The sequence below is a fragment of the Lathyrus oleraceus genome, chromosome 6 (genome assembly GCF_024323335.1).
Source record: "Lathyrus oleraceus cultivar Zhongwan6 chromosome 6, CAAS_Psat_ZW6_1.0, whole genome shotgun sequence".
NCBI lineage: Eukaryota > Viridiplantae > Streptophyta > Magnoliopsida > Fabales > Fabaceae > Lathyrus > Lathyrus oleraceus.
In genome coordinates, this window is record NC_066584.1 from 6,064,412 (window position 1) to 6,089,537 (window position 25,126).

The following is a 25,126-nucleotide window of genomic DNA, read 5'->3' on the forward strand; positions in this document are numbered from 1 at the left end:
GTTTTTTGTTCTGTCTTTTTCCATTTCCGATCATCAGATTGAACTTCCCTTTTGACTTCAGATTCTGCTCAGCAGTTCTTAACATGGCTAGCAGTTCAGGAAGAGATTTGTCCATATCATTCATATTGAAATTTAGGACAAATTGACATAATCTATCTGGCAACGATTGCAAGATCAAATCAGTCGCAAGTTTCTTTCCGAGGGGAAAACCCAACCTCTCAAGGTTTTCCACATACCCAATCATCTTGAGCACATGGGGACCTACAAGGGCTCCCTCAGCTAACTTGACTTGAAAAAGGGATTTTGAAACTCCAAACCTTTCATGCCTTGCTTGCTCTTGATAGAGCATCTTCAGGTGTTCGATCATATCGAACGCTGCCATGTTCTCATGTTGCTTTTGCAACTCTGAGTTCATGGTAGCTAGCATGAGACAAGCAATTTCATTGGCATCATCGACATGCTTCTTATAAGCATCTCTTTCTGCCTTAGGTGCAGAACTAGGAGGTTCCTCTTCAGGAACAGGTTTCTTCAAGACATACAGCTTTCTATCATGTTTGAGGACAATCCTCAGATTTCGGTGTCAATCCAGAAATTTTGTCCCAGACAATTTTTCCTTGTCAAGGATTGATCGCAAAATGTTATTAGAGGTGTTTGTTGTCATGGTAATCTATATGAAATTAATAAAAATATAAGTATCAATAACATATTTAATTAGACCATTAATTAAATATGCTCCCACTATTTTACTCAAAACAAATGACCCTCACCATTTGATTCGGAAAATTCCGTTGGAAGATTTTCTAGTGGGTCGAGATCCACATTTCACTTTGTTTTAAGTCCGCGTAGGCGGATTACACAACACTAGGTTATTTAGGTAGGAACTCCTTCCAATTGTATCTAATACAACTCTTGAATATTTTAGTTGGGTGAATAACTCCTTATTCCAATCCATCACATGAATCATTTCCAACTCTTGCTTCTAAACACATATAATATTATTATAATTTGTTTAGTTAAGTTTGACCCATTGTTTTAGCAATTGGATATTACAATTATCTCATCTCACCTTACTAATATAGAACATGCACATCGCGTAGGCGAAACCTACATTATCTGATACTAGTCTTGATGAGTGCTAAAACATGGAAAGCATAAACTTAATATTTAATTTGAGGGAATTCGCAATTATTCTGATCTCACCGGCTTATTTATCATATAAATCGTCTCTCACATGCATGAACATTCATTCACATGCATCAACATATATAATGAAACAGTTATGGCCCCCTAACGCAATTGTTCTCCCAAGCCAATGAAAGAACCTAAGCTAACCTAATAACGATCTAAGCTTCTCCAAGAAAGATCTTCAAGGTTGTCCTCCTTTGATATTGAATTCTTCTCTTTCTTCATAACATTACATTACAAAAAAGAAACTCGTTTTACATACGAGGGAGTGAGATGAGAAAAGAAGTTACATTAAGAGATTAAAAGAGAGGCACGACACGCAGGTCGTATATTAAAATCCCAAAACAAAATAAAGGAAAACTAAGGCCATAACCGATCACCACAAGACAATAATAATAAACACATTATTATTATTAATTTTAATTCTTTTAATTAATTAAAACCAAATTAAATTTCGGCGACCGATCATACTACGCAGAGTTAGCCGGGGTCCGCTGTTCGGTCACAAAACAGAAAAATCGAGAATGCAGACTTTGTGAATGTGACGACCGTCACAAAGCATGTCACGACCGTCACGTCCAGCTTGTTACGACCGTCACTGGCCCATGACGAACGTCACGCGGCCAAAATCAGCGCTTTGAAACAGTCAACAGACGTGATCCAACAAGCCCTCAATTCATAACTCTTTGACAGCACAACCCTTGTGCCGTCACTAACCCTAATGCACCAATTTCAGACCATCAAACACGCCTCGATTGTTGATTCAATATGATTGATCAACAGGTCATTGCTTCACCATACTAATGTCGGATCAAGAAGCAAACGACCATTGATCGCTCAAAGGAAAACAATCATTAAGTGTTTGAATGAACGAAACAGAAACAGTATATCATATATACCGTATTTTGCATTAGGATTACTTATATCATATATATAACTTAATCGATCTCAATTGTGTAACCTATGGACGATCAATGTATCGCTGCTTCACCATACTAATGTCAGATTTCGAAGCATAGTCAACATCAATCATCCAAATCATACACACATGATGCCCAATTTAATTACTCGTTTATTCTTTGATTCATTCTGTCTTTTAATCATATTAATACAAAAAATAAACAGTTATCAGATGCATGGTTTCATAAATGGCTCTAATACCACTGTAGGAGAATAGCGATCCAAAACACAGCGGAATTTAAAATTTTCTCCTTTAGTGATCCTTACGAATGGGCATGATCAGTGATAGAATTGTTACCTCTTGTGATGATTAAAACCTTTGATGCAGATCTACGGAGCGATCATGAACGTTGAACGATGGCAATGCCTCTACTCAATCCACACGAACGGATTCCTTCAATCTCAGTGCTAGCTGCTAGAATGAAGACTTTGAGTGAGAGAGAGAGAGAGAAACGAAATTGCAACTACACAAATGCTTCTGCACAAGGGTTCTATTTATAGAACCACTTGTGTGGGCTGCAAGCTAAAAAACCCACTTAAGTGTATGCGGCCCATATCTTATAATATGTCAAAATCACTTAAGCGCGTGGTACTTTACCATATTTCGTATTCTACTTAAGTACATTGTACCTTACGATGTTCTACAATTCACTTAAGTGCACCGTACCTTACGGTGTTCCTTAGTTACTCTATCTCTCATCAATCCGTCCTTTTGTGTGTGACCATGTAGGTTTTCGCGGCATTGACAATTATATTAAATCACGCATTTAACATAATAAATAGTGAGCGGTATCTAGCAACACATCACTGCTACCCAAGACACAAAAATGTCATGTGATCTGACAAATCCTTCTGTGATAATACTTATGTGTATAATTACCCTTTTCCCCTTATGTCTATATTGAACACAAGGCATAGACCGTGTCATCCTTGTCCAGTTTAATATTGGGCCCATAGATATTTATCCTGTTACGCAGGATGGGCAAATTCCATCTAGGTCACTCATGTCCCTTAGCATGCTTCGTGGAGTACCCATCAACTATCTTTATGGTCATCCAGTTACGGACAATGTTTGATCAGCAACAAGGCACTCGAGTCTACATCTAGGGTCCATAGTGGTTTCAGGTCGAAGGGTGGTATACACCATTATCACCATGAGAATAACTTATGACACTTTGTATAACATTCTATATAGTATTCTCATAGCGGGTCAATCTAGTATAAATATTACTCTTAATATTCATACCTATGTTTAAGACTTGATAACTCCTTATCCATGATCCATGAGATGTGATCATCAGTCTATATACATAATAGTCTTTATGCTTTAATGCTATCCCACTTCACAATAAAGCTCGACTATGGATACTTTAAGAATAGTGTCCTTATGGTTAATGTGATCTCATGATTAAGTCACACTTGATACATTAAACGGACTAGCTATTCTAGGGACTTTATTAAACAATCATAATAAAGAAAAAACTTTTTATTATTAATAAATAATTCGATACAAGTACCAAAAGTATTGGCCTCTAGGGCTTACACCAACATCTAGATCAACCCACATCGATGATGATAAACTATAACTTGTTGGAGGAAAAATTCCTAAACCGATTCTTTCCTCACAACAAATTCATGGAAACCAAGATAACCACCATAGTGTTTTCCCAAGGCGCAACAAAAACTCTTTGTGAAGCATGGGAAAGGTACAAGTCTATGTTGAGCCGATGTCTAAACTACGATTTTGACAAACTCAATCAGATACACGTCTTCAGAAATGGACTTTAACAACAACTAAAGTTGATGGTAGATGTTATTGTTGGGGGTTCTCTTATGTTCAAAAGCTCGGGCAATGCAATAACAATCATTGGGCGAATGGAGCTTAGTGATCATTAAGGACAACACAATAGAAACCCTTCTCATAGAAAACGATATCATATAATTGAAGACCAATGATGCCATTCTTGCTCAAAATGTATATCAAAGTTTCCATAACAACTAAAAGAGATGCATAAGTACTTCAATAAAGGCAAATTTCATTTTGTGAAATCTGCAACGGAGACCATCCAACCAGATTCTACCCTTTACTAATGGGGAAGTAAATTATGTAGGTAATCAAAGGGATAGTCAATACCAGAATAACAACTTCCTACCAAACAATAATGCTAATAAAGGATGGAGATTTGAGACTGGTCCATTCAATAGATAACCTTTTCAACATTACTCACAAGCACCTCCACAGCAAGACGAAGTAACACAGCTGGAAGACATACTTAATCAATTCATGCAAGTGTCTATGGTCAGTCACAAAAATACATAAGCCTCTATTAAAAACCTTAAAACACATGTATAACAATCCATGGGAAAACACAATGTTATTCTTAAGGATAATGAAGTTGTTGTCAAAACTAAGCAAGAAATACCAGAAGAAAGAGTAGGAGAACCAGTTAAAGAAATAGTGCAAGATAAAGCACGCATTGTTGATCAGAAGGACCTACCTAGGAAGGAGGCTGACCTTAGAGTAGTTGCATTACTTGTATCTATAGGTAATATAAAGATTGGAAATGCACTTATTGACTTAGATGCAAGTTTGAATATTATGCCACTATTAGTGGTATAAAGGATTGGGTATCTGTAGATAGAGCCATATGCAATAAAACTCCAAATTGCAGACAAAACATGCAAGACACCAGAGGGAATAGTCAAGGATATATTGATACATATTGATAAGTTATCATTTCATGTACAAATTTTAATACTAGATGTCAAGGCACACCCAAAAATACCTTGTATCTTAGAAAGATCTTTCATGAAGATTGTGAGGATGCTCATAGACATTGAGAAATGAGAAGTAATGGTCATAATCAAAGATAGTGAAGTATGTTATAAGGTAATTGGTGTTAAGTAACAATGGTCACTATCAAGCTAGTGACGTTAAATAAGTACGTTTGGGGAGGCAACCCAACCACATTTTACAAATTTTCTATAGAATTAGTCTTTATTTTGGTAATTTCAATTAAAAACACTTTGATGAAAATCCAAAAGCCAAACCAACAAAATGTAGGCTTGCTAAGCGCACAATGGCCAGATCATTCCTTGCCTAGCGTGTTGAGGGGAAAACTCAGAAGTTAGAACATGAGCTCTCAACTAGGTCGCCTAGCGAAAGACTCATTACAACACATTGGGAAACACGACCACACTTAATTTTAACTTTCCTCACTCTTTTTTTATCACTTCTCACTTCCCCCGTTTGCGAAAAACCTTAACATATACTAGAGGATTTCAATCAAAGGTAAAAGTTTCACCAATCTTCATTTTAATCTAGTTCAGAGTTTAATCAGGTATGTCAATTTACTTTATTGTTGCTTAAACTCCCATATTCATGAATATTGCTGCAAAAACAAAGTGGATGTTGTGATTTAGACAAAAATTAGGGACACTTTAAAGCTTCATGGTGTTAAAATAGGATAAGGTAGTTTTGATTACATGAAAATCAATTGGATGCTCTATAATGAAAATTGGGGGTATTTTCATGTGTAGAGAAACATATGTATTGTTTGAAATATCCGTTGCATGTATATTAAAATAGCATACCTAGATGTTTCTATGTCACAATGTAGTCATGAAAACTGTAAATGAAGGAATTTTAGTTATACTTGCTAACATGTCAAAATTCCATATTTGTTGTTTGTTGATTATTTCATATGGCTTCTGGAAGATCATTCATTGGACAAAAATGACATAGCTCAGGCACCAGTTTCATCTTCCATACCATATGATGAACATAGGTTTAGAAGCTTCGTTCACGAGTAATTTTAGGCTGAACTAGAAAGTATAAACACCATTCATGAAAAGACAATTGAGTTAGAGGATCCTGGAAAGTATTATGATATGATGCAATAAATTAAAACATGAGGTTGGGGGTGTTTTGGAAACTCTTAATGAGTTTGTTAATCTGGAAATAGTGAAGTATTTTTATGTCAACGCCAAACCCGCTAATGACGCACCACTAGCAAGAGTTTATTGGGTTCGAGACAGACAAGTCTCGTATGTTAGGGATGTCATCCATGCTTACATTGAGGACAACAATGTGACACACCCTATAGATTTGGATCCATTTGCATTATAATTAGCAAAATAAAATTGGAAATATCATGAAATAGTCGTTGATATTTTTGAAATAGGGAAAACATACCAACTGGGACAAAATAGTCTTCGTGTCCGTTTCAGAAGATTTTAGCTGACAATTCAAGCACATATATGGATAACATTCCTTGTCAACAATGTTATACACGTAAGTCACACCTCTTCTTCTACCTTAAAAACCGCACAACTAATCTGGTATATATTAAAAGGGAAACAAGTGGACATTGCCTGAATAATATCCAATAAAATTTGGTTGATTGTGGATTCTACGAAGAAACGTGTCCTTGGATTCCTTGGCTTAGTGATAGGATTGTGTAGACATCTAGGTGTTGACATTTTAGATCATCTCATCTCATGAATATAATTATGTTGGATGAGAATTTCATTACACGATACTGCACAGGACGTAGAGAAAGAGTACCACCACCACCACCACAAGAGCCTCATGTTACACCTATTGAACCTCAACTAGAGTCAATAAGTTTTAATATTATGAATCTTGCTATGAAAGCCTATTTTTCCTATAGTTGGGATGTCTCTGAGGCATACCATATAGGTAAGTTGTCTATTAATGATTCTTTGAACATGTTACATCTACGAATGCAGGAGCCACATGCTTCATTAGAGCAAGTTCCCACTTAGGACGAGTTTAGCAGCTATTTGCAATGGCCTACTGATAGGTCCTTCCATTATGAGTGGGGAAGTGGCCATGCTAGTAAGAGTGAAGCACTCGAAGCCATAGCAGGGGATGAAGAAGAAGCGGGATATGATAACAATGATATTGTTAATGAGAGTGATAGACAACTCGACTTCTCCAACATATTTCATTTGGTTGCGAGACTGTGGTTTGAGTCATAACAAGAAGTTTTCTTACTACAACCAAGGTAGACAAGAAAACTTGCATATACAATTGTTTCAAATGAGGAATTTACTCTCTCTTTTAGAGATCAATGTCTTTTTTTTATTTGGTGGTCTTCAATAAACGATATTATCTTTAAGAATAACAACAGATTCTTATGTGTGTTTCACATGATGCATGGAGAATCTTGCAAAGATACTGATATTACCATCAAACCTGCTAGTGTGGTATTTTATTCACTTAGTAAACCAATAACCACAAGCAAAATGTCATGGGCTACCAAAAAAAATTATGAATCTTTTATGCCTTATCTTTTTTGTTAGTCGATTCTACCAGATGATTCTCTAACTTTTAGGAGGGAAATGTAAAGTAATTTTAGGGAAAATGTAGATGAAGTGGAGGAGATAATGATGTTGGAGGGAAAAGGATGTGAGAGAAAATAAATCGAAAGAGAGATAGAGAGAAAGTTAGAAAAAATAGAAAAATAAAAGTTAAGGGATCCAATTTCCAATTCTATCTCCCCTTTCATTTTTGTTTCATTTTTTTATGTAGGTAAATGACAATCGTTGTTGACTTAAAAGACTAAGAAAAAATAGGACAAGGTTAAATACCCTTTTTGATCCCTTAACTATACCATTGGGTTCAAATTGGTCCCTTAATTTTCTTCGTGTCACCTTGGTCCTTTAACTTTTTAATCGATGCATATGAGTCCCTTTCGTCTTTTTTTCTCAAACATTCATTTATTTAAGCTACGTGGCAGCTGAATTGACAATGGTACATTATCTTCCTTATTACCAATTTTCTTATTCGTTTTTCACTGTGTGTATCCGTTTTTTGCAACTAAAATAAAATTAGGGCAATATTGGTTCATCGTTTTCAACTTCGTTTTCATTATTTTTTTCATTTTCTTCAAAGCATGAAGTCTGGCCAATGTTCTTCGTTTCTGAAGCAGAAGAACTCTGAAAGTTGTGAATCCAGTGTATACACAAGCTCGTGATGTGTATCAAAATGTCATTGTGGAGACAAAGTTGTGATTCATATGCAATAACTCATAAAAAATTTGGAAAGAATTTTTGGGGTTGTCCAAATTTTAAGGTAAGTCCTAATTTCAGTTTGATTTATGTCCTAGTGTGATAAACTCGTTTTGATACATATATGAAATTTTCAGGGATCCTTACAAATAGGGTGTGGTTTTTTCAATTTGTTACATGAAGATTTGGGAGATGAGAAGGGGAAATTTATGATGAATACGTTGGAAAGCTAGCAAAGGAAATTGATGATGCAAAAAAGGAGTTTGAAAAAGTCAGGGTGAAAAATGAAGAATTAGGGAAAGTTGTGATGGAACTTCAAATTTAAGTGAACAAGATCTTAAAGTGGAAAAAACATGGAATATTATGTTTCTTGTAATCTTATGTGTATTGTTTCTTAGGATGTTTTAGAAGTATGTACCAGTTTGTATGTATCAGTTTGTAAGGATGAGGTGGTATGTATCAATTTGTACCAGTTATCAATATCGTTTGAATCATTATATTGTTATGGATGAGTTCGTATGTAACACATTGTATCAGTTTAATATGAGATGGTTTGTTTGGAAGATTATTGTTTGTACCAGTCCACAAACATATCAGTTTTACTTAACCAATTTACAATATTAGTTCATAAACCAGTCCATAACCACAATGTAACATCTGTTGTTTACTTAACTAGTTTACAATATCAATTCACATAACATGAATTCCAAATGCTTTTAATAACATATAAATTGATTTGCATAATTCCAAAATGATATGACATGTTCACAAGACATAATACCAAAATACATGCTAAAACCATTAACTAGACAAATGCTAAATAACACTGGATGTTCTTCTTTGGTGTGATTCACTTTGTTGGAGTAGACCTCCTAGTTTTTGGGCCAACTACATTCCTGGTTGTAGTTAATCTTGTTGTTGGTCTTAGGGTCAAATGATCTTCTTACACCTAGCTTTTGTGCCTTGCCCTGAGATTACTTAGCTGGTTGAGTTATTGGCCTTTTCCAACGAGATGATTGAGTAGCACTCATGTATCCTTGAGTTTCCTTAGATTGCTGAGTAGCATTCCTACTTCCTTGAGTTGCATTGCCCGGAGATAACTGAGTACCATTTCCCTGAGAATGGTGAGTTGCATTGCCTTGAGATTACTGAGTAACATGGCTCAGAGTTTCCTGCTGTGAAACTTGAGTTATTGGTGTGACCTTACAAGTTAATTTGTTATGTCCTACTTTTTTGCACCTACTTCACTTGACTATGAAACATGTTCTTCTCATTTTTCTATCAGTCCTATGAAACATGTTCTTCTCATTTTTTTATCAGTCCTCTCAATTACGTTTGTCATTTACCTTCCTTACTTGCCAAGATTCCCCATTTGACAACTTGGCACAATAGACCTCCCACTCACAACCATCTTTACATCTCACTCTCACCCTTTTTTGTCATATTTTTTGAACTTCGGGTCTCTACCATTTTGAACAACATGTGAGGTTATTGCTTCCTTAGTATTAATTTTTGAAGTAAAATACATTCATACCACCCATTTTTAATTGGACGTATCTTTCAGTAACTTGAAAATTTGGTACTTCTTTCTTATAGCACCATTATTATTATCACTCTCACAATCATTTTGCAGATCTTCACTATCATTATCACTCCCTTTAAATTTTTCTTTATCTTCTTCCCATTTTTATTTCCCTTTTCCCTTTCCATCACTTTCATATGCAATCAGATTAGCAAGTTTATCTTCCTCCATCTTATCATATCCGTCAGAGTCATCCTCAAAAGCTAATTCAAGAGCATTATCATAATGGTAGTTGTTATCCTCACTGTCATCAGAATTATAACCATCATGCACCTCACCAACATTATCTGATCACATTCCAATATTGACATCTTTCACTCCAACATTGTCTAATTCCACTCCAACATTGGTTGAGTCCACTCCAACATTGACATTCTTCGAAATTGTTCCTTCGAAATCACCTTCGTGTATCTTCAACTTAGGGTTCCTTCATTTTGAACAACAACAAAATATTTTGGTTGCTATATTGAGTCTCTTATCCACGTTATCAAGTAACATGCCATTTGGAAGTTGTTTTTTAGTTTTGACTAACATCCACTAATAGAAGGACAAACTTGATAGTGTTTCAAAAGTTAAAGGACCAAGGTGATACTAAAAAAATTAAGGGACAAATCGGAATCCAAAGGCATAGTTAAGGACCAAAAATTGGTTGAAAATATACATGTTGATACTCTTTATGATAGAGTATGATTGTCAGTGAAGACAATGAAAGCTTATGTATTATTTTTAATCATGGTGGAGATTGTTGGGGTTGGTTGAAAATATACATATTGAAGAAGTTCCACATCTCTTAGTTTTGTTAATGAAAAGAGAGTTCAAGACTATATATAGGATACAAGTTCTTTGAAGTTCCATATCTTTGTGAAGGAAGAGGGAGTTCAAGGTTATATATATGGTCCAAGTTCTTTATTCCAATATACACCAATCAAAAGCACTTTAAGCTTGTATTTGACTTTCTTTGTTCTCTTATAATCTTGTATTAGAGTGTTGTAATATGTAGTTAAAATTGGAGGGGTAGGTGTATTTAGGGCTAGTTTAGGGTATATTATTTGTTGTATTAATTTTCACATAGTGTTATTCTCTGGTTGTCTATTGACAACGACCGTGGTTTTTTCTCCGATTTTGGAGTTTCCACGATATGTTCTTGTGTTGTGATTGTGTTCTTCTTTTTTCTTTATGATTTGTTTATTTTTTTTCTCAACAACTGATATCAGAGCTTTTGGTTTGATTTGGGGATACATGTTCTTGATATGCTATGTGGTTGCAGTTTTGTATGATCTTCAACATCAGAAAAGAAGGGTAATATTGTGAAAGAGTTGTTGAGCTGCAATCACTAATCTCGTTATGTAGTTTGGGCTAGAGAAAATTGGCTGGAAGAATTTTTTTGGCTTGTGGAAAATTCAATCACAAGGTGTAACATTATATTGGTGGTTGAAGAGCTTCCTGCCAAAGGAAGTTGCACCATAATGTTTTAACCTGGTTTTCGACATGTGAAAATTCTTGAAGTGGTTTACCTTCTAGTGAAGTATACTCTTCTTTAGGTGGAGTATGATAGTTTTGTAAAACTATGATTATCGGTAAAGACAATGTGAAATTCTTTGAGTCGTTTAGCCTCAAGTAAAATTAATTTGTATTTTTTATGGTGGAGTATGATTGTCGGTAAAGACAATGAAAGTTTATGTATTATTTTCAATCAAGGTGGAGATTGTTGAGATTTGTTGAAAATATACATGTTGATACTCTTTATGATGGAGTATGATTATCAGTGAAAACAATGAAAGCTTGTGCATTATTTTCAATCAAGGTGGAACTGCCCGGTTGTTAGTCACAACACCAAAACTTCCGAGGCATAAAACCATCTAGCAAATGGTAGGAAAAATTGAATTCAATTGTTGATACGATAATTCAAAACAGCATCGAAGTAATAGCTAAGTTTTTCATAGAGAAGAAACTAGTATTTCATAGCCAAAGTTTTTTGAAGTAATAGCTAAGTTTTTTTAGGGAGAAGAAACTAGCATTTCATAGCCAAAGTATTTTGAAGTAATAGCTTAAGTTTATTAAAGAGAAATGATAATTCGAGATAGCATTGAAGTAATAGCCAAGTCTTCATATAGTTCTGTAATCGTAGTTCTTTAACGAAGTAATTGGATTTAAGTAATTAAAAAAAATCACCATGTTTGTTTTAAACTAAAATTAAGGTAGATAAAGAAAGCATTAGAAAGAGATCTAATAAAATAAACACATCAGACAAAACATGGCAATAGCTAATTCAACAAACTTGAGAAAATGGTACACAAAATAAGTAAGCAAAAGCATCCATAATTTAGACTAAGCATGTTCTGAAGAAAATTAATTTCGAACAAAATTTGTCTTGAAACAACTATAATATGAATGGATTATCAACTGAGTTCTCAAGGTCATCACTTCTTGCTGTCTTCCTTTTCTGCCTCAGCAGCCCTCTTGAGCCTAGCACCAAGGTGACGCTTGTTTGTGCGTTCAAGGCGGAGCTTGTAATAAGCTTTGAATGCCTTCATTTCATCAGTAATCTTAACAAGTTCAACCGCTGGCTTCTCCCTCACAATTGGCAAGTATGATCCCTGGACTTGTGTGGCATTAGCAAGTTCCTCAGGTGTAGAGTCACCAGCCTGCAAACCAAAAAGGAGTCACATTGCTGTCTAATACTTTCTACTTCAACTATTGGAGCAATATGCTGATAAAACATTAAGGAAATTCCATCTTAATAAAACATCAAATTGAACTTCTTGTATTACCTTGGTCTTGCGTCCACGTCTTGGGAAAACAACCAATTTGGCCTTGTATGTCTTCAGCCTCTGCACATTAGCTTGAAGACCCTCCAAAGAACGATTCCTGCGGCGATGATCTATGGCAATGCCAATGGTTGGAGCAAGCTTCTTTGGGATACCAGCAGCCTGAAATATAAAACAAAGAAATAGTTCAACCTATGAAGTCTTGAGATTTCTATTTTGGTTCAAGCTATATTGAATCACAATTGAATTTCAAAAGCGACAAATGAAAATAATCCCAAATCAAACAGCCAAATTTTATAGACTATTCACCAATGTTCAGCAAAAAAAAGACAACTCATCAAAGTTTAGGAGGCCTGTCGTAGCTAGAATTATAGTAAAACGAATACAGACAGCTTATTCTCAATGTCGAAAAGACTCCAATTTGAATAACATAATAAACTAATATGGAGGCAATGACTCTAAAATAGGATAACAATAATCGAAGCATACAACCCCATTAATCTAAAAATAACAAAAGATAAAGATAAGAGAATCCAGCATTATTACCTTCAACTCTTCAAGAGAAAATCCTTTACCAGCTCGGAGTTTCATGTTGTATTTGGCAGTTTGTCCATGAACAATTGGCCTAAGAGGTCCAGCAGTAGGCCTGGGGAAAATCTTAACTGCCTTCTTTTGGCGAGCTGAAATCCAAACAAAATGACAACAAATAAATTAAACATCATTTTTCTTTATTCAACACTATATCATTCAAATTAACAAATTAAATTATTGAACTACTTCATAAATCTAGCACAATTGCATCAATCTAACTAATTCAAACTAACAATTCAAAATACATAACTAATTAATACTAACATTTAAACCTACGATTTGAGAAAATATCGAACTAACTCAACAATTGTACAAAAGCTATGAATCATAGTTAATTACCCAAGCGTCTTCTGGTCTTCCTTGCTGGTTGATTAAACCATGTCTTCACATAGTTTTGCCAATGTTTACGAAAATGTTCATTGGGGATAACATTGTTGTGCTTAACCATGGTGCCTTACCTAAAAAATGAGAAATTTTAGCAGAAATCTCATGAATCAGCACATGACAGTGTAATCATAATAAAACGAAATATAAACTTCAAACCTAAATTTAAAACTGATCTAGCGAAAAATAAAAGCAATTGATGATAATAGCTATAACATCGAACTTCACAGAAATCATATGAAAAATCCGCATACTTTACGGAAACATCACAAGTATTGAAAATCATAGAAAACTATGGATCGCTAATACAAGAAACGAAAATAGAAAAATGAAACGAAGATTGAAGAAAAGCGGCACCTGCAAGGTTGCTTCTGACTCGAGCTGTAGAGAGTGAAAGAACATTTTTAGGGTTTGTTTTTGTTTATAAAGGAGCTCATATTTGGGCCTTAGAATATGGATCTTTGATTATGGGCTTTCGAATATGGGCCTCCGTTTAATAACTAATGTAATAGTTTTATAAAAAAGTTAGAATTCTATTAATATATAGATTTAGTTTATATATAGTGGTAGTTTAAAAAACTATATGGTAACTCAATCACAATTACTAGATCACTAAATTATTTTATTTTGATCATATTTATTGAAAAAAGTCATGCAAAAATGAGGGGGCAAATTGATTGAGTTAAAAAAATTGACAGAATGACTAATTTGTCTCATTTTATATTTGTAAGGGGCTAAATAAATATTATAAATATTTTTTTTCTTTCTTCGGATCTATGTGGGTTTCAATATGTTTTTTAGATACTATAATAAATATTCACTCTATGATTTATCTATTAGGGTGAAATTAGTTTTGATTTGCATTTCATCACATTTGATATTTAAATTACAAATGTTTGAATTACATTTGTGTTATTGGAGTTTTTTTTTAATTATGAGTATTTTGATTAAAGTTATATTTAGGTAGTATAAGATATAAAGGACTTATAAGTTTGTATTGTTTGGATTTGTAAATAATAGATAGAGGAAAATGAAATGGGATGGAATTCATTCCATTTAATCTTTTATTTTTTATTCAATCAAATTTAATGTATGCAATTAAATGAAATATTATTAATCAAAGAATCAAACAATATCGTGAAATTTATATTTTTCTCTTTTTAATTTCATTTCACTTTGTTTCACTATATTGTATTACATCAATTCAAACAATGCCTAAATGTATTAATATATTGAGCGAAGCAAATGTATATCCCCAAAAAAAACAAGGTCATAATTATATTTATTCCTCGTCTATAAAACAAGAAATAACATCTCATTGTTTTTATGTTAAAAACACTTGCTAATCTTATGTTGTTGGCGAATAGTATATTAATCATCAACTTTTTATTATATTATTTGATTACTTATATCAATGTTCTCATATATTCATTAGTTATAAGTCTCATGTAGTTTTAATGTTTATGAGAATTATGTTATGTTTTGTAATTTGAAACATAATGTAAGGATGTCGATAAATTAAATAACTCCACCGTAAAAGGACCATATACATATATTATATGTTTATTTGATAGTAATTTAGTTGATTGTATTAGAAATAGTTTAATATTATTTTTGTCATAGGTCATATATGGGGTATTCGTTTTACCTCTATAAAAAAACTATATTTTATAATTGTTATTTGAAGATTCTTTTATTTTATACATTTGAATTATATGACTGGCGACCGAATTATTAATTGAATTATGAGTTTATGTTCAAATTTTTATCCTCAACCTCCATATAATCCCGAAAAATATTGCACTCTCTTTTTTTATGCTTGCACTATTACACCATAAATAAATGTTGATTCTTGATGATTGATAAAAGTTAATTTTTAAAAGGTTATACATCCATCCACGTCAACCTATTTCAAGACTTTGATCATCTTGCATAACATAATTTTCAAACGAGTCTTTCATCATAGCTTGTTATTTACTACGAAATTTGGTAAACAGTCGCTAGTCTCTTATTGAAGGTTACTTACAGGATCAACTAGAGAATCCTATGATATAGTGCTAAAAGCTTCTGTTTATAGTTTATGTAGAAAATAAAAGGATTTCGACTCGTCTAGAGAAGCAACGTGAAAGGTAATTTTGGCAATGTTAAAAAAGGCTATAATTTTGTAAAGTAAGGGTAAAATCACAATGAAGTTAAAAGATGAATAAAAGTAAATTAGAAAATAATATAAAATGAAATAAAAAGCTTTGCATTTGAATGAAAATGGTGTTTCAAGATTCATATATTTTCTTAGTGAAACCCGTTTCTCTTTAACACTGATACTTTGAGTATTTTTTAGATTTTGTAGTAAAATCAAATGAATACCCATGAATCCTAACACTATAATTCATATTTATACAAATGTAAAATAATTGTTTCATAACGTTCGTTTCTTCAGCCTTCACCATGTAGATTCTAGCATGTACCTCACTTATGAATACTCCCGACGTGTTCCTTGGGATAAGACTGAGAAGTAGTTATTTATTTTGAACAAAATGCCTTTTCGTGCCCAAATAACTATTAATTGACAAATCTTGTTGTCGTCGAAAACCCAACTGCCATGTCGTCGAAATGTTAGAGGAAATATTCTTTTTTTTCTGAAACTTTGACTTTTGTACCATAACATGTCGACAAACATCTACTTGACCTCGACTTGTTCCAAGTTGTCTGATTGTACTAAGATTTTTGCCCTTATCGAAAATCTCAGCTAACAAATAGCCCCCCAAAAAAGCATTTTACGACGAAAAGGAGATAAGGGCATTTTTTTACTTTCTCAAACAATATTTCAGCTAGTGGACTGACGTCGTGGACATCATGACCTTTCCATCAACTGTCACCTCAAAACGTGCATCTTTCCACTAACCCATAACTCCTTAACATGGTTCCGCCTTCATAGGGTAGCATTGTTAGGTGTACAAAATCGTTTCAATTTCTGCTCTAAATAATGGCACGTGTCAATAAAGTTTGTGTCATTTGTCAGGCCAAAACTGAATAGATTTTTATTCCTTCAATATAAATACATTTTCTTTCACTCTTCTTCTCTTTTCCTTCCACTGTTATTAGAAACTTCATCTTCAAAATTTATTTTTCTTCAAACAATCAACTCAACATCCACAATAATGGCTTCCAAAGCAAAGAACACTAAAACAACCAAAGAATCTCTTTCGTTAGCTAACATGCTTCAATCTATCACTTGCACTTGAAATCGAGGGTATGTACGAGAATCACCCAACTACGAAGAAAAACTTTGAATCTACAAATTTTAGGTACTCATTCCTTATTCCATTTTTGGGAAAACCCATGCATTTATGGGTCTTATGTTTGATCCCTCTATAGATCTCATTAAACTTAGAGATTTTTTTCCTTCTTACTATAGGACTAAACCCATAGTTAGCATTAAAGAATCTCTAAACCTAAAATACATGACTGCTGTAACACTCAAATTTTATTAATTATTTTATTTTGAATTATTGATGATTTATGGTGATTTTCGGTGTTTTATTTAATTATAATTGTATGCAAATTATTTATGTTGTTGGGAAACAAGGTAAGAGGGGGGAAATGTGCTTCTCTAATGGGTGTTAAAGCATGAGGGATATAGTAAAGACACCCTTAATCTCCTATGGGGTTTGTTCTTCCTTTGAGTTATGATGAATGTGATGAATAACATGATTTCAGTTTTATTTTTATGTTTTGATTACTTGCAAATTCATGTACTCTATGTGGGGTAATTGTTTTATATGTCATGCATTCATAAACATGAGTTATGTTACGAGATTGGGATTTTAAAGTATGAATAATTGTGTTTTTTTTAGTTAAATAAGTGTAATAACATGTTAGATTAATAGGAGTTAGCATGCTATTGTGTGGTATTCATGTGATATACAAGGTGATTTGCCTTATACACAAGGACTTAATCCACTATAATCAACATATTACAATAAACACAAAGAATACCCTTCTTTGTCTTCTCAAGGATCCAACTAAACCTTAGTCTCCCCAAGAACTCACAAAGAACAACTTTCTTTGTCTTCACAAGGATAACCTCCTTAAGGAATCGAACAAATAGTTTGAATAATAGTTTGTGAGTTATAAGATGCTTCTATAAAAGCATATTTACACAAATGAATAATAAATACTTAAAGAACATTGTATACAAAAGATGATAACTTTTCACAAAGAAAAATAGCTTGTCAAAATACTTGTGCAGGTCGGTTTTTTCTTCAAGTCTCCAATGCATGCTTATATAGTGTAAGCATGTGACTGTTGGAGGAAAAAATGGGGAAAGATCCTTGAATGGATGTCCACTATTGGATGAGAAATGAATGATTTCACGTATTGTCCTTTCGCCCACAGATTCAGTGACATGTGTGATGAATCGTACTGTTTTTGCCCTTGAAATCAGGTGGTGGAAAGGTTGTTCAATTTGTACTATGTACTATTTAATCACGTTTCCATTTGATCTTATCATCAAATTCATTAGCTTTCGATAAAAGATGATTGAAGTATGAAGTGAAGAAGTAGAGAGTTGGATTCAGAAACTTCAGAACCTTGGGTCAGAACCTTGACAGCGTAAGTAGTCTGGCTTGAGTTCTTCAGAATCTTCAGAGTCTTCAGAATCCTCAATCAGAACCTTGATAACTTCAATTGTCTGTCTTGAGATCTTCAGAATCTCCAGCTACATAACATAACTTTAGAAGTTTGCCATTCTTCAGAAGTTTGGGGATTAGAGTCACGTCCAGAAGCAAAAACTGAGAGAACATTGCAACAGCAATATGGAGTCTCCTCATAAACTTCTGATGGGTGAAATAACGCAGAAGCAGAAATAACATTGGAGCAGCAATATTTATGTCTTTCAGAGCTTCTAATTGCAACGCAGAAGCGAATTTGGAATGAAAAGTTCAGAAACTGATGATGTTGCACATCATATGATCAAAATCATAATTGGTTGTTAAAGATACACAATAATAAACCATTAGGGTGCCAAAATTATTCTCACACAAATACAACATTGTTATCATCAAAACTCAAGGTATAGATGTATAACCAAATCGTGTTCTAACATATATCTCATAGAACTCGCCTTAATTTCTGCAAGTGATGTCCTTAATGAAGAACCTAGAAATTACAAGGAAGTTATGAGGAGTCGAAATAAGACTGAATAAATGAAAGCCACGGATGATGGGATGAAATCTCTTTATGATAATAACACTTGGGAGTTGATTGAGAAACTTGCAAAGGCCAAGTTAGTGAGCTATAAGTGGATTTTCAAGGTTAACAAAGGAAGAAAATGAGTGATGTCGAAGCGATTTAAGGTAAGGTTTGTTGCTAGGGGTTCACTCAGAAAGAAGGTGTTGACTTCAATGATGTATTCTCATCTGTTGTAAATCATAAATCCATTCAAATGTTGCTTGCTATGATGGCAAAGTTCAACCTAGAACTTGAACAGATGGATATGAACATTGTCTTCTTGTATGGTGACCTAGATGAAACAATCCTGATGAGGCAACCTAAATGGTAAGCAGAAAAGGGAAATGAGGATTATGCGTGCAAGCTGAATAAATTGCTATATGGCCTGAAACAATCTCCTCGATAATGCAATAGGAGATTCGACAAGTTCATGACACACATAGCTTTTACTAAGAGCTAGTTTGACCATTGTGTTTACTTCAAATTTCAACATGGAAATTCACTTGTTATTTTGTTGCTTTATATGGATGACATCCTCATTGCAAGCAATAATGTCAAAGATGTTATGAAAGTGAATGTTGAACTTGATAAGGAGTTCAACATGAAGGATCTAGTAGTTTCCTTTAGGATTCTTGGGATTAACATCCAGAGAGATATAAAGCTGACAAAATTATGCTTATCTCAAGAGACATAGCTGAAGAAGTTTCTCGATAAGGTTGGTATGTCGAATTCAGAGTCCGTGGTAACACCGAGTAATCCCGAGTTCAAGATGAGTACTACTCAAAGTCCTAATACTGAAGTCAAAAGAGCTTATATGAATAGAATTCCATATGCAAGTATAGTGGGTTCTTTGATGTATGATATGGTTTTGTACGATACCGGACATAGCATACACAGTGAGCCTTGTAAGCATGTATATGGTCAATCATAGGAAGGCACATTGGAAAGCATTGAAGTGGATTCTAAGGTACATAAATGGGTCTCTAAGCAGAGTCCTCATTTATGGTGAAGTCTCTGGTAATGATAGAAAATTAGAAATCTAAGGATTTGTCGACTCTAATTATGCATGTTGTATGGATTATAGAAAAGTTATTTCTGGATATGTGTTCACTATGTTTGGCGTAACAATCAGTTGAAAAACTACACTTAAGAAGGTTGTGTTGGAACAAGATTATTCATGTCTCTTAGGTTTTGATAATAACAAAGTATTTAAAGAATAAATGTGTATGCTAATATATGTTTAAGTGTGCAGGATCACAAGCATAAAATTAATCGTTATTGTTAACATATGTGAAGAAGCAATGCTAGTCTAATTCTGATTAATCAGAATCTGAATTGGTTCATCAACATCTGAAGGCATCAGACTCGGGTCTTAAGACCCAGCTTTTGATGACAACTCAAATTCTAAAAGGTTGAAGAGCATATGATTCGTACAATATATCGAAGCAAACTTATCTTATTAAAGCCATAGATTTTTGGACAAAGTCAACTAGGATTTCATTTTTCAATGCGAAAGGAATTGCGATGTGACATCTTTAGTCTGTTCCACCTTTTGGTAGATACCTAGCACTTTAAAAGGTGATATGAACAATGTCATTATTCAGTTGTCAAAACTTCAAACCATATGCATTCTCCAACGTCTCTATTGGCATCCTTCTTCACTAGGTTTGCTCATTATGCTCAAACCCTCAAACGACTCTTTCTTAGTCTTTATAAAAGAAAGCTGGAGATCCAAAGGAAGGTTACAACATCACAATGCATTTGAAAGATCTTGTGCATAACTCTAGAACGGTTTCTGACATAAAGTCTCTCACTCATGATCAAAAAAAGATTTATAGAAAACATAACAGAGTGAGAGGCATTATTATTAATGCTTTACCTTATTTTGAGTATATAAAGATTAGTGATAAGTCTACTGCATATACTATATTTGAATCTCTATGTGATACCTGTGCAGGTAATCAACAGGTTCAAGTAGCTAAAGCTAATCTTCTGGTTCAGCAATATGAGTTATTCATAATGAAAAATAATGAGAACATTAAATATATGTTATCAAGATTTAAAGTTATTGTGTTTGGACTTCAGATCTTGAACAAAAGCTATATGGTTGTGGATCATATCAAGAAGATTCTTAGGATTATTCTTATCAAATACAGACCCAAAGTGACTGCTATTCAAGAAGCTAAAGATTTTAACTCTTTAAGTCTTGAAGGTCATATTAGCAATCTCCAAAGTCATGAAATGGAGTTAAATGGAGATGATCATGAAAAGCATATTAAAATTGTGGCTTTAAAATCTATGAGGGGATATGAGAAATCCTCTCAAAATCTCAAAGAAGCCACTCGTGATTAAGCTTCTAATGAAGAGCCTAATGATGATGAATTATCCTTTATCATCAAAAGATTTAAATACTTGGCCGGGAAGAATAACGTATTCCCTGGTAAGAGAGACAGGTTCAAAGGGTCAAGTTCTAGGAGTAAAGATCAGGATGGTTGTTACAACTGTAAGAAGTCTGGTTATTTCATTGTTGAATGTCCTGATCATTAAAAATACAAAAGCAAAAATGAGAGCTTCCATAAGAACAACTTCATAAGCAAGTTCAATAAAAGTCTCATGGCAACATGGGAATAACTTGACAATGAGGGAGAAGATGAAAAATCTAATCTTGCTTTGATGGCCTAACCGTGCTCAGACTCAAGATCTGAAGCTGATTCTGACTCTAAATTAGAAGACACAAAACATGTATTTTCTAATCTCTCCAAATCTGATTTAAGTACTGTGTTATGATCTTATGGAAAGATGTCATCAGAAATACAAACATATAAAAACATTAAAGAAGCAATATGATATTTGATAAGATGAGCTAAATACTTATAAAGAAAATTACTGAAAATCTCGAAAAAGAAAAAAATTCCTTCAATGAAAAATATGTCTGACAACCCTCTGGATAAAAATGAATTAGCTCTTCAAGATTTCATTATATTTGGTTATGATAGAACCAAACTTGCTTCCATGATTTATGGAATGAGTAAGAGCAAATGGGAAGGCATGTGTTGTCATTAAAAGCCTTACAATCCAAAGATGATATCTTGGTGAAACCATCAGATCCTTCTTCTTCAAGGATTTCTCAAAAGGGGTTGGATGCTTACTTTATGCATGTTGCTGGAAATGGTAGAATTCTGAACCAATCAGAACCTGTGATAAATAACTCACAAATTTTTAAGGATTTAAGATCTTATACTTAAGGGTAAAAAGTTATAAGCATATTAGATCCTAAAATTCTCAAGTCAAATATAGTAAAAAACTCATAACTTAAAGTTATTATATCTAAAGTTCCTAAAGGTTTAGAAGTCAAGGTTAAAACTTATCTTAGACAAAAAGTCTGGAAGGAGTCCAAACCTTACTATAAGGCGAAGGCATAAAGCATGGAGAATCCCTATAAAAATAACCTTAGAGGACCCATAAAAGTATGGGTACCAATGAATGAGATTGTTTTTGCTGTAGATATGCTCAAAGGATAGAACAAAGCAACAACTACTATAAGACAGTGGTTACTTACAAATTTTAACAAGAAGAATGCCTACATCCCAAATCCTAACTCTGAAGGAGGAATGAGATATGGAATCTGAAAGAAACCAGTAAGACAAGATCACTGATACTGGGAAGACTGAAAGTTTCCCACAAGTGAGTTGGTGCTTCAGATTCTTGGTTATGTCTCTGAAGTTCATCCAATTGTTTTGAGAAGTTTGAAGAGACTTTTGTTAGTTTACAAAAGAGAATTGTTAGAACTATATTGTTCCTCTTGAACAAATTTAATAGTTGTTTATCATAAAAATCTTGGCAAATAATATTTTTCTATCTCAGAATTTGATGATGTTTAGAAGCGACATTGATTAGAAGCTCCTTAACATGTTCTAATGAACAAATAGCCTATGAAGCATCACAACCTCTAATACTATGAATAAAAGTAACTTCGTCTATTTGGTTTACAAATATTCACTCCGCAGTAACTACCTCTGACACCTGTCAAACTATGTGTCATTAATGTGAAACGCCTTCTAACATGTGGAGTGAATCTGTTGGGTAAATATTTCCTCTCTTTTTTGTTTTTATTGTAGTTAGCTTATTCTTTTTGTTCCTTACTGCATTTATGTAATTTTATGTTTAAAATTTCCTTTTCACTAAAAAACATGTCATTTATATTAGAATCACATACCTCACTACTTCACCACCTACACCTTTGTTTTCTCTAACCTTCTCTGTAAAACCCCCTTTTCAAAAGTAACCCTAAAAACTCCGTTCATCAATGGCATCGTCTTCAAATTCACATACGGTCGTCAAAACTGGCAAAAGTATGACTATCATACCCAAGACCATGAATTTGAATTAAGATGACCTAAAACTTTTGGTAAAATAGATTATCGACTTTAACTCATTCAGTCAAAATGGGTATGATATTTGGAGTTTCTTTAGGGTTCGAGAATGGTCTTCAATCTTTGATATGTTGAATAATCCTACATATCCTTATATTACGAAAGATTTCTAGGTTAAGGCAGACGTTTTTGATGAACTTGCTACATGTGAAGAACTTAGACTTCTTATTGAAAAGGATAACTCCTTGAAGGGAAAGACAATGAGAGAAATAGGTTTGAAGAAGTTTTAAGAGGTTGAAATTAGATCTGCTGTAATGGGAACTGATGTGGTCATTAATCTGAAAATGATTGCTAAACTCTTAAGTTCACCAAACTCAGGTAGATTTGTTATGGGCACCAAAGATAGTAGGCATGAAGCATATGCTATCAAGTGGTGTTTATTTGATTATACTAATAATCTATGTTCTTCTGACTATGGAATGGGCAAGAAGATGCATAAAAGATTCAGGATTCTATTCAAAATTTTAATTAGTTTCCTGATTCCCAAAGAAGGAAGTATTGGTCATTTTGTTGGGATCACAAACATTTCATTTTCTACCTGAAGAATGAAAACAAGATAAATCTATCAACTTATATTTTCAACCATCTTTGTGAAGCTATAAAGGATAGCATAAAGCTCCACAAGAAGAATGTGTCTTATGCTATATTATTGTCAGAATTGTTCTTTTAGGGTCGTCTAATTGATGCCCTTAAAAACTTGCCTGACAATGAAGATCTAAAGGAGATTTATAGAAATATCCTATTTGCTTTTGTTTTGGCTAACATGAAGTTGATAAAGAAAAGCATGATAGTTGCCTCAAAGATTCCTCTCTCTGTTAGATGTACCAATTATTATTATCTTGAGGATCATCCTATCATCACAAAGATGGATAGCCTTGAAGTAATCAAGAATTTCATCATACAGTCATTCAAGGAAGGTAAAATCATCATACTCAAAGATATTCTTGACAAGTCTACCCATGTTTTTAAATTGTCTAATAAAAGGAAGCAAAAGTCTTAAGTTGTTTTGAAGGATGTTCAAAAATCTTCTAAGAGGATACTTGTTGAGAAGGAAGTTGAAGAAGTGGTTACTACCACTGTAATAATTCCCTCTAAGACAAGGAGTGGATAATCTCCTAATAATGCTACTTATGTTTCTATTATCTTATAAGTACCTTTAAGGAATAAGAGATTAAGGAAGTTGGATGAGATTGAGGAAGATGAAGATAAAGAAGAGGAAAAAAGTGTGTCGTTGATCAGGAAGAAGAAAGATGTTCATGACTATGCTCAAAAGAGTAGAATTGAGCATACTCCCAAGTGTGCTCAACTTTTAGTATTTGTCATCTTAGACCAGTCAGAGAAGTATTAAGAAGAAGTGTCTAAAGGTAACAAAGATGTTGTTGGTAATTTCAAACCTGCCGAGGTTCAGGCTGCTGAAGTTATGGTTGTTTTAAAGATCGTGGAAGCCTTTGTCGTTCCTAAAGAAGTTGTCCCAGAAACTTCTACTTCAAATGCTCTGAATGGTGGTGAAACATGTATAAATTTGAACTTAGTCTCTAAGGATGATTTTGATTGCACCACCCTTAACCACATTTATCCAACTCCCTCACTTATACCCTCACCAAATCAATCTCCAAAACATACATCACTCCTTATCAATGAACCCACTGATGTTCAGAATCAATTAATTTCCTGATTCTAAACAACCAACATCTCTAAACATAATGCTTGAACCTCCCATAGATGTTTCTAGTGGGAAAGCTACATCATCTAGCTATGAGTCAGAGTATGATGCATAATGGTTTGAATCTCATCTTGACCTAAAATCTTCAAAACCTTCACCTGATATCATCAAACATATCCATGTTATTCCCATACAAGTCTTCACTCCTTTAGTCCAACCCTTTAACCAAACATGTTCTACTTGGGAAGCAGAACATGTAATCCATGTCCACCTATAAATCACTCTTTTTTCATAA

The 25,126-nt window shown here is 33.7% G+C and overlaps 1 protein-coding gene and 1 long non-coding RNA gene across 4 annotated transcripts; one reads left to right on the forward strand and one right to left on the reverse strand.

Moving 5' to 3' along the window:
* Window positions 1-5,117: 5,117 nt before the first annotated feature.
* Window positions 5,118-8,749, forward strand: LOC127096689 (uncharacterized). Of its 3 annotated transcripts, none has more exons than XR_007792768.1 (4): window positions 5,118-5,486; window positions 6,898-7,175; window positions 8,066-8,245; window positions 8,319-8,749. It is a non-coding gene; the product is annotated as an uncharacterized LOC127096689 (long non-coding RNA). The 3 variants fall into 3 exon arrangements; XR_007792767.1 differs by having other exon boundaries at window positions 5,119-5,437; XR_007792766.1 differs by having other exon boundaries at window positions 5,122-7,175.
* Window positions 8,750-12,006: 3,257 nt separating this feature from the next.
* On the reverse strand, window positions 12,007-14,004 carry LOC127096690 (60S ribosomal protein L13-1). Its single transcript, XM_051035243.1, has 5 exons — window positions 13,864-14,004; window positions 13,462-13,580; window positions 13,078-13,211; window positions 12,535-12,693; window positions 12,007-12,408 (listed from the first exon to the last, which is right to left on the reverse strand). Exons 2-5 carry the CDS (start codon window positions 13,568-13,570, stop codon window positions 12,184-12,186), a joined length of 627 nt encoding a protein of 208 aa, XP_050891200.1. The 5' UTR covers window positions 13,571-13,580; window positions 13,864-14,004; the 3' UTR covers window positions 12,007-12,183.
* Between the last annotated feature and the right edge of the window lie 11,122 nt (window positions 14,005-25,126).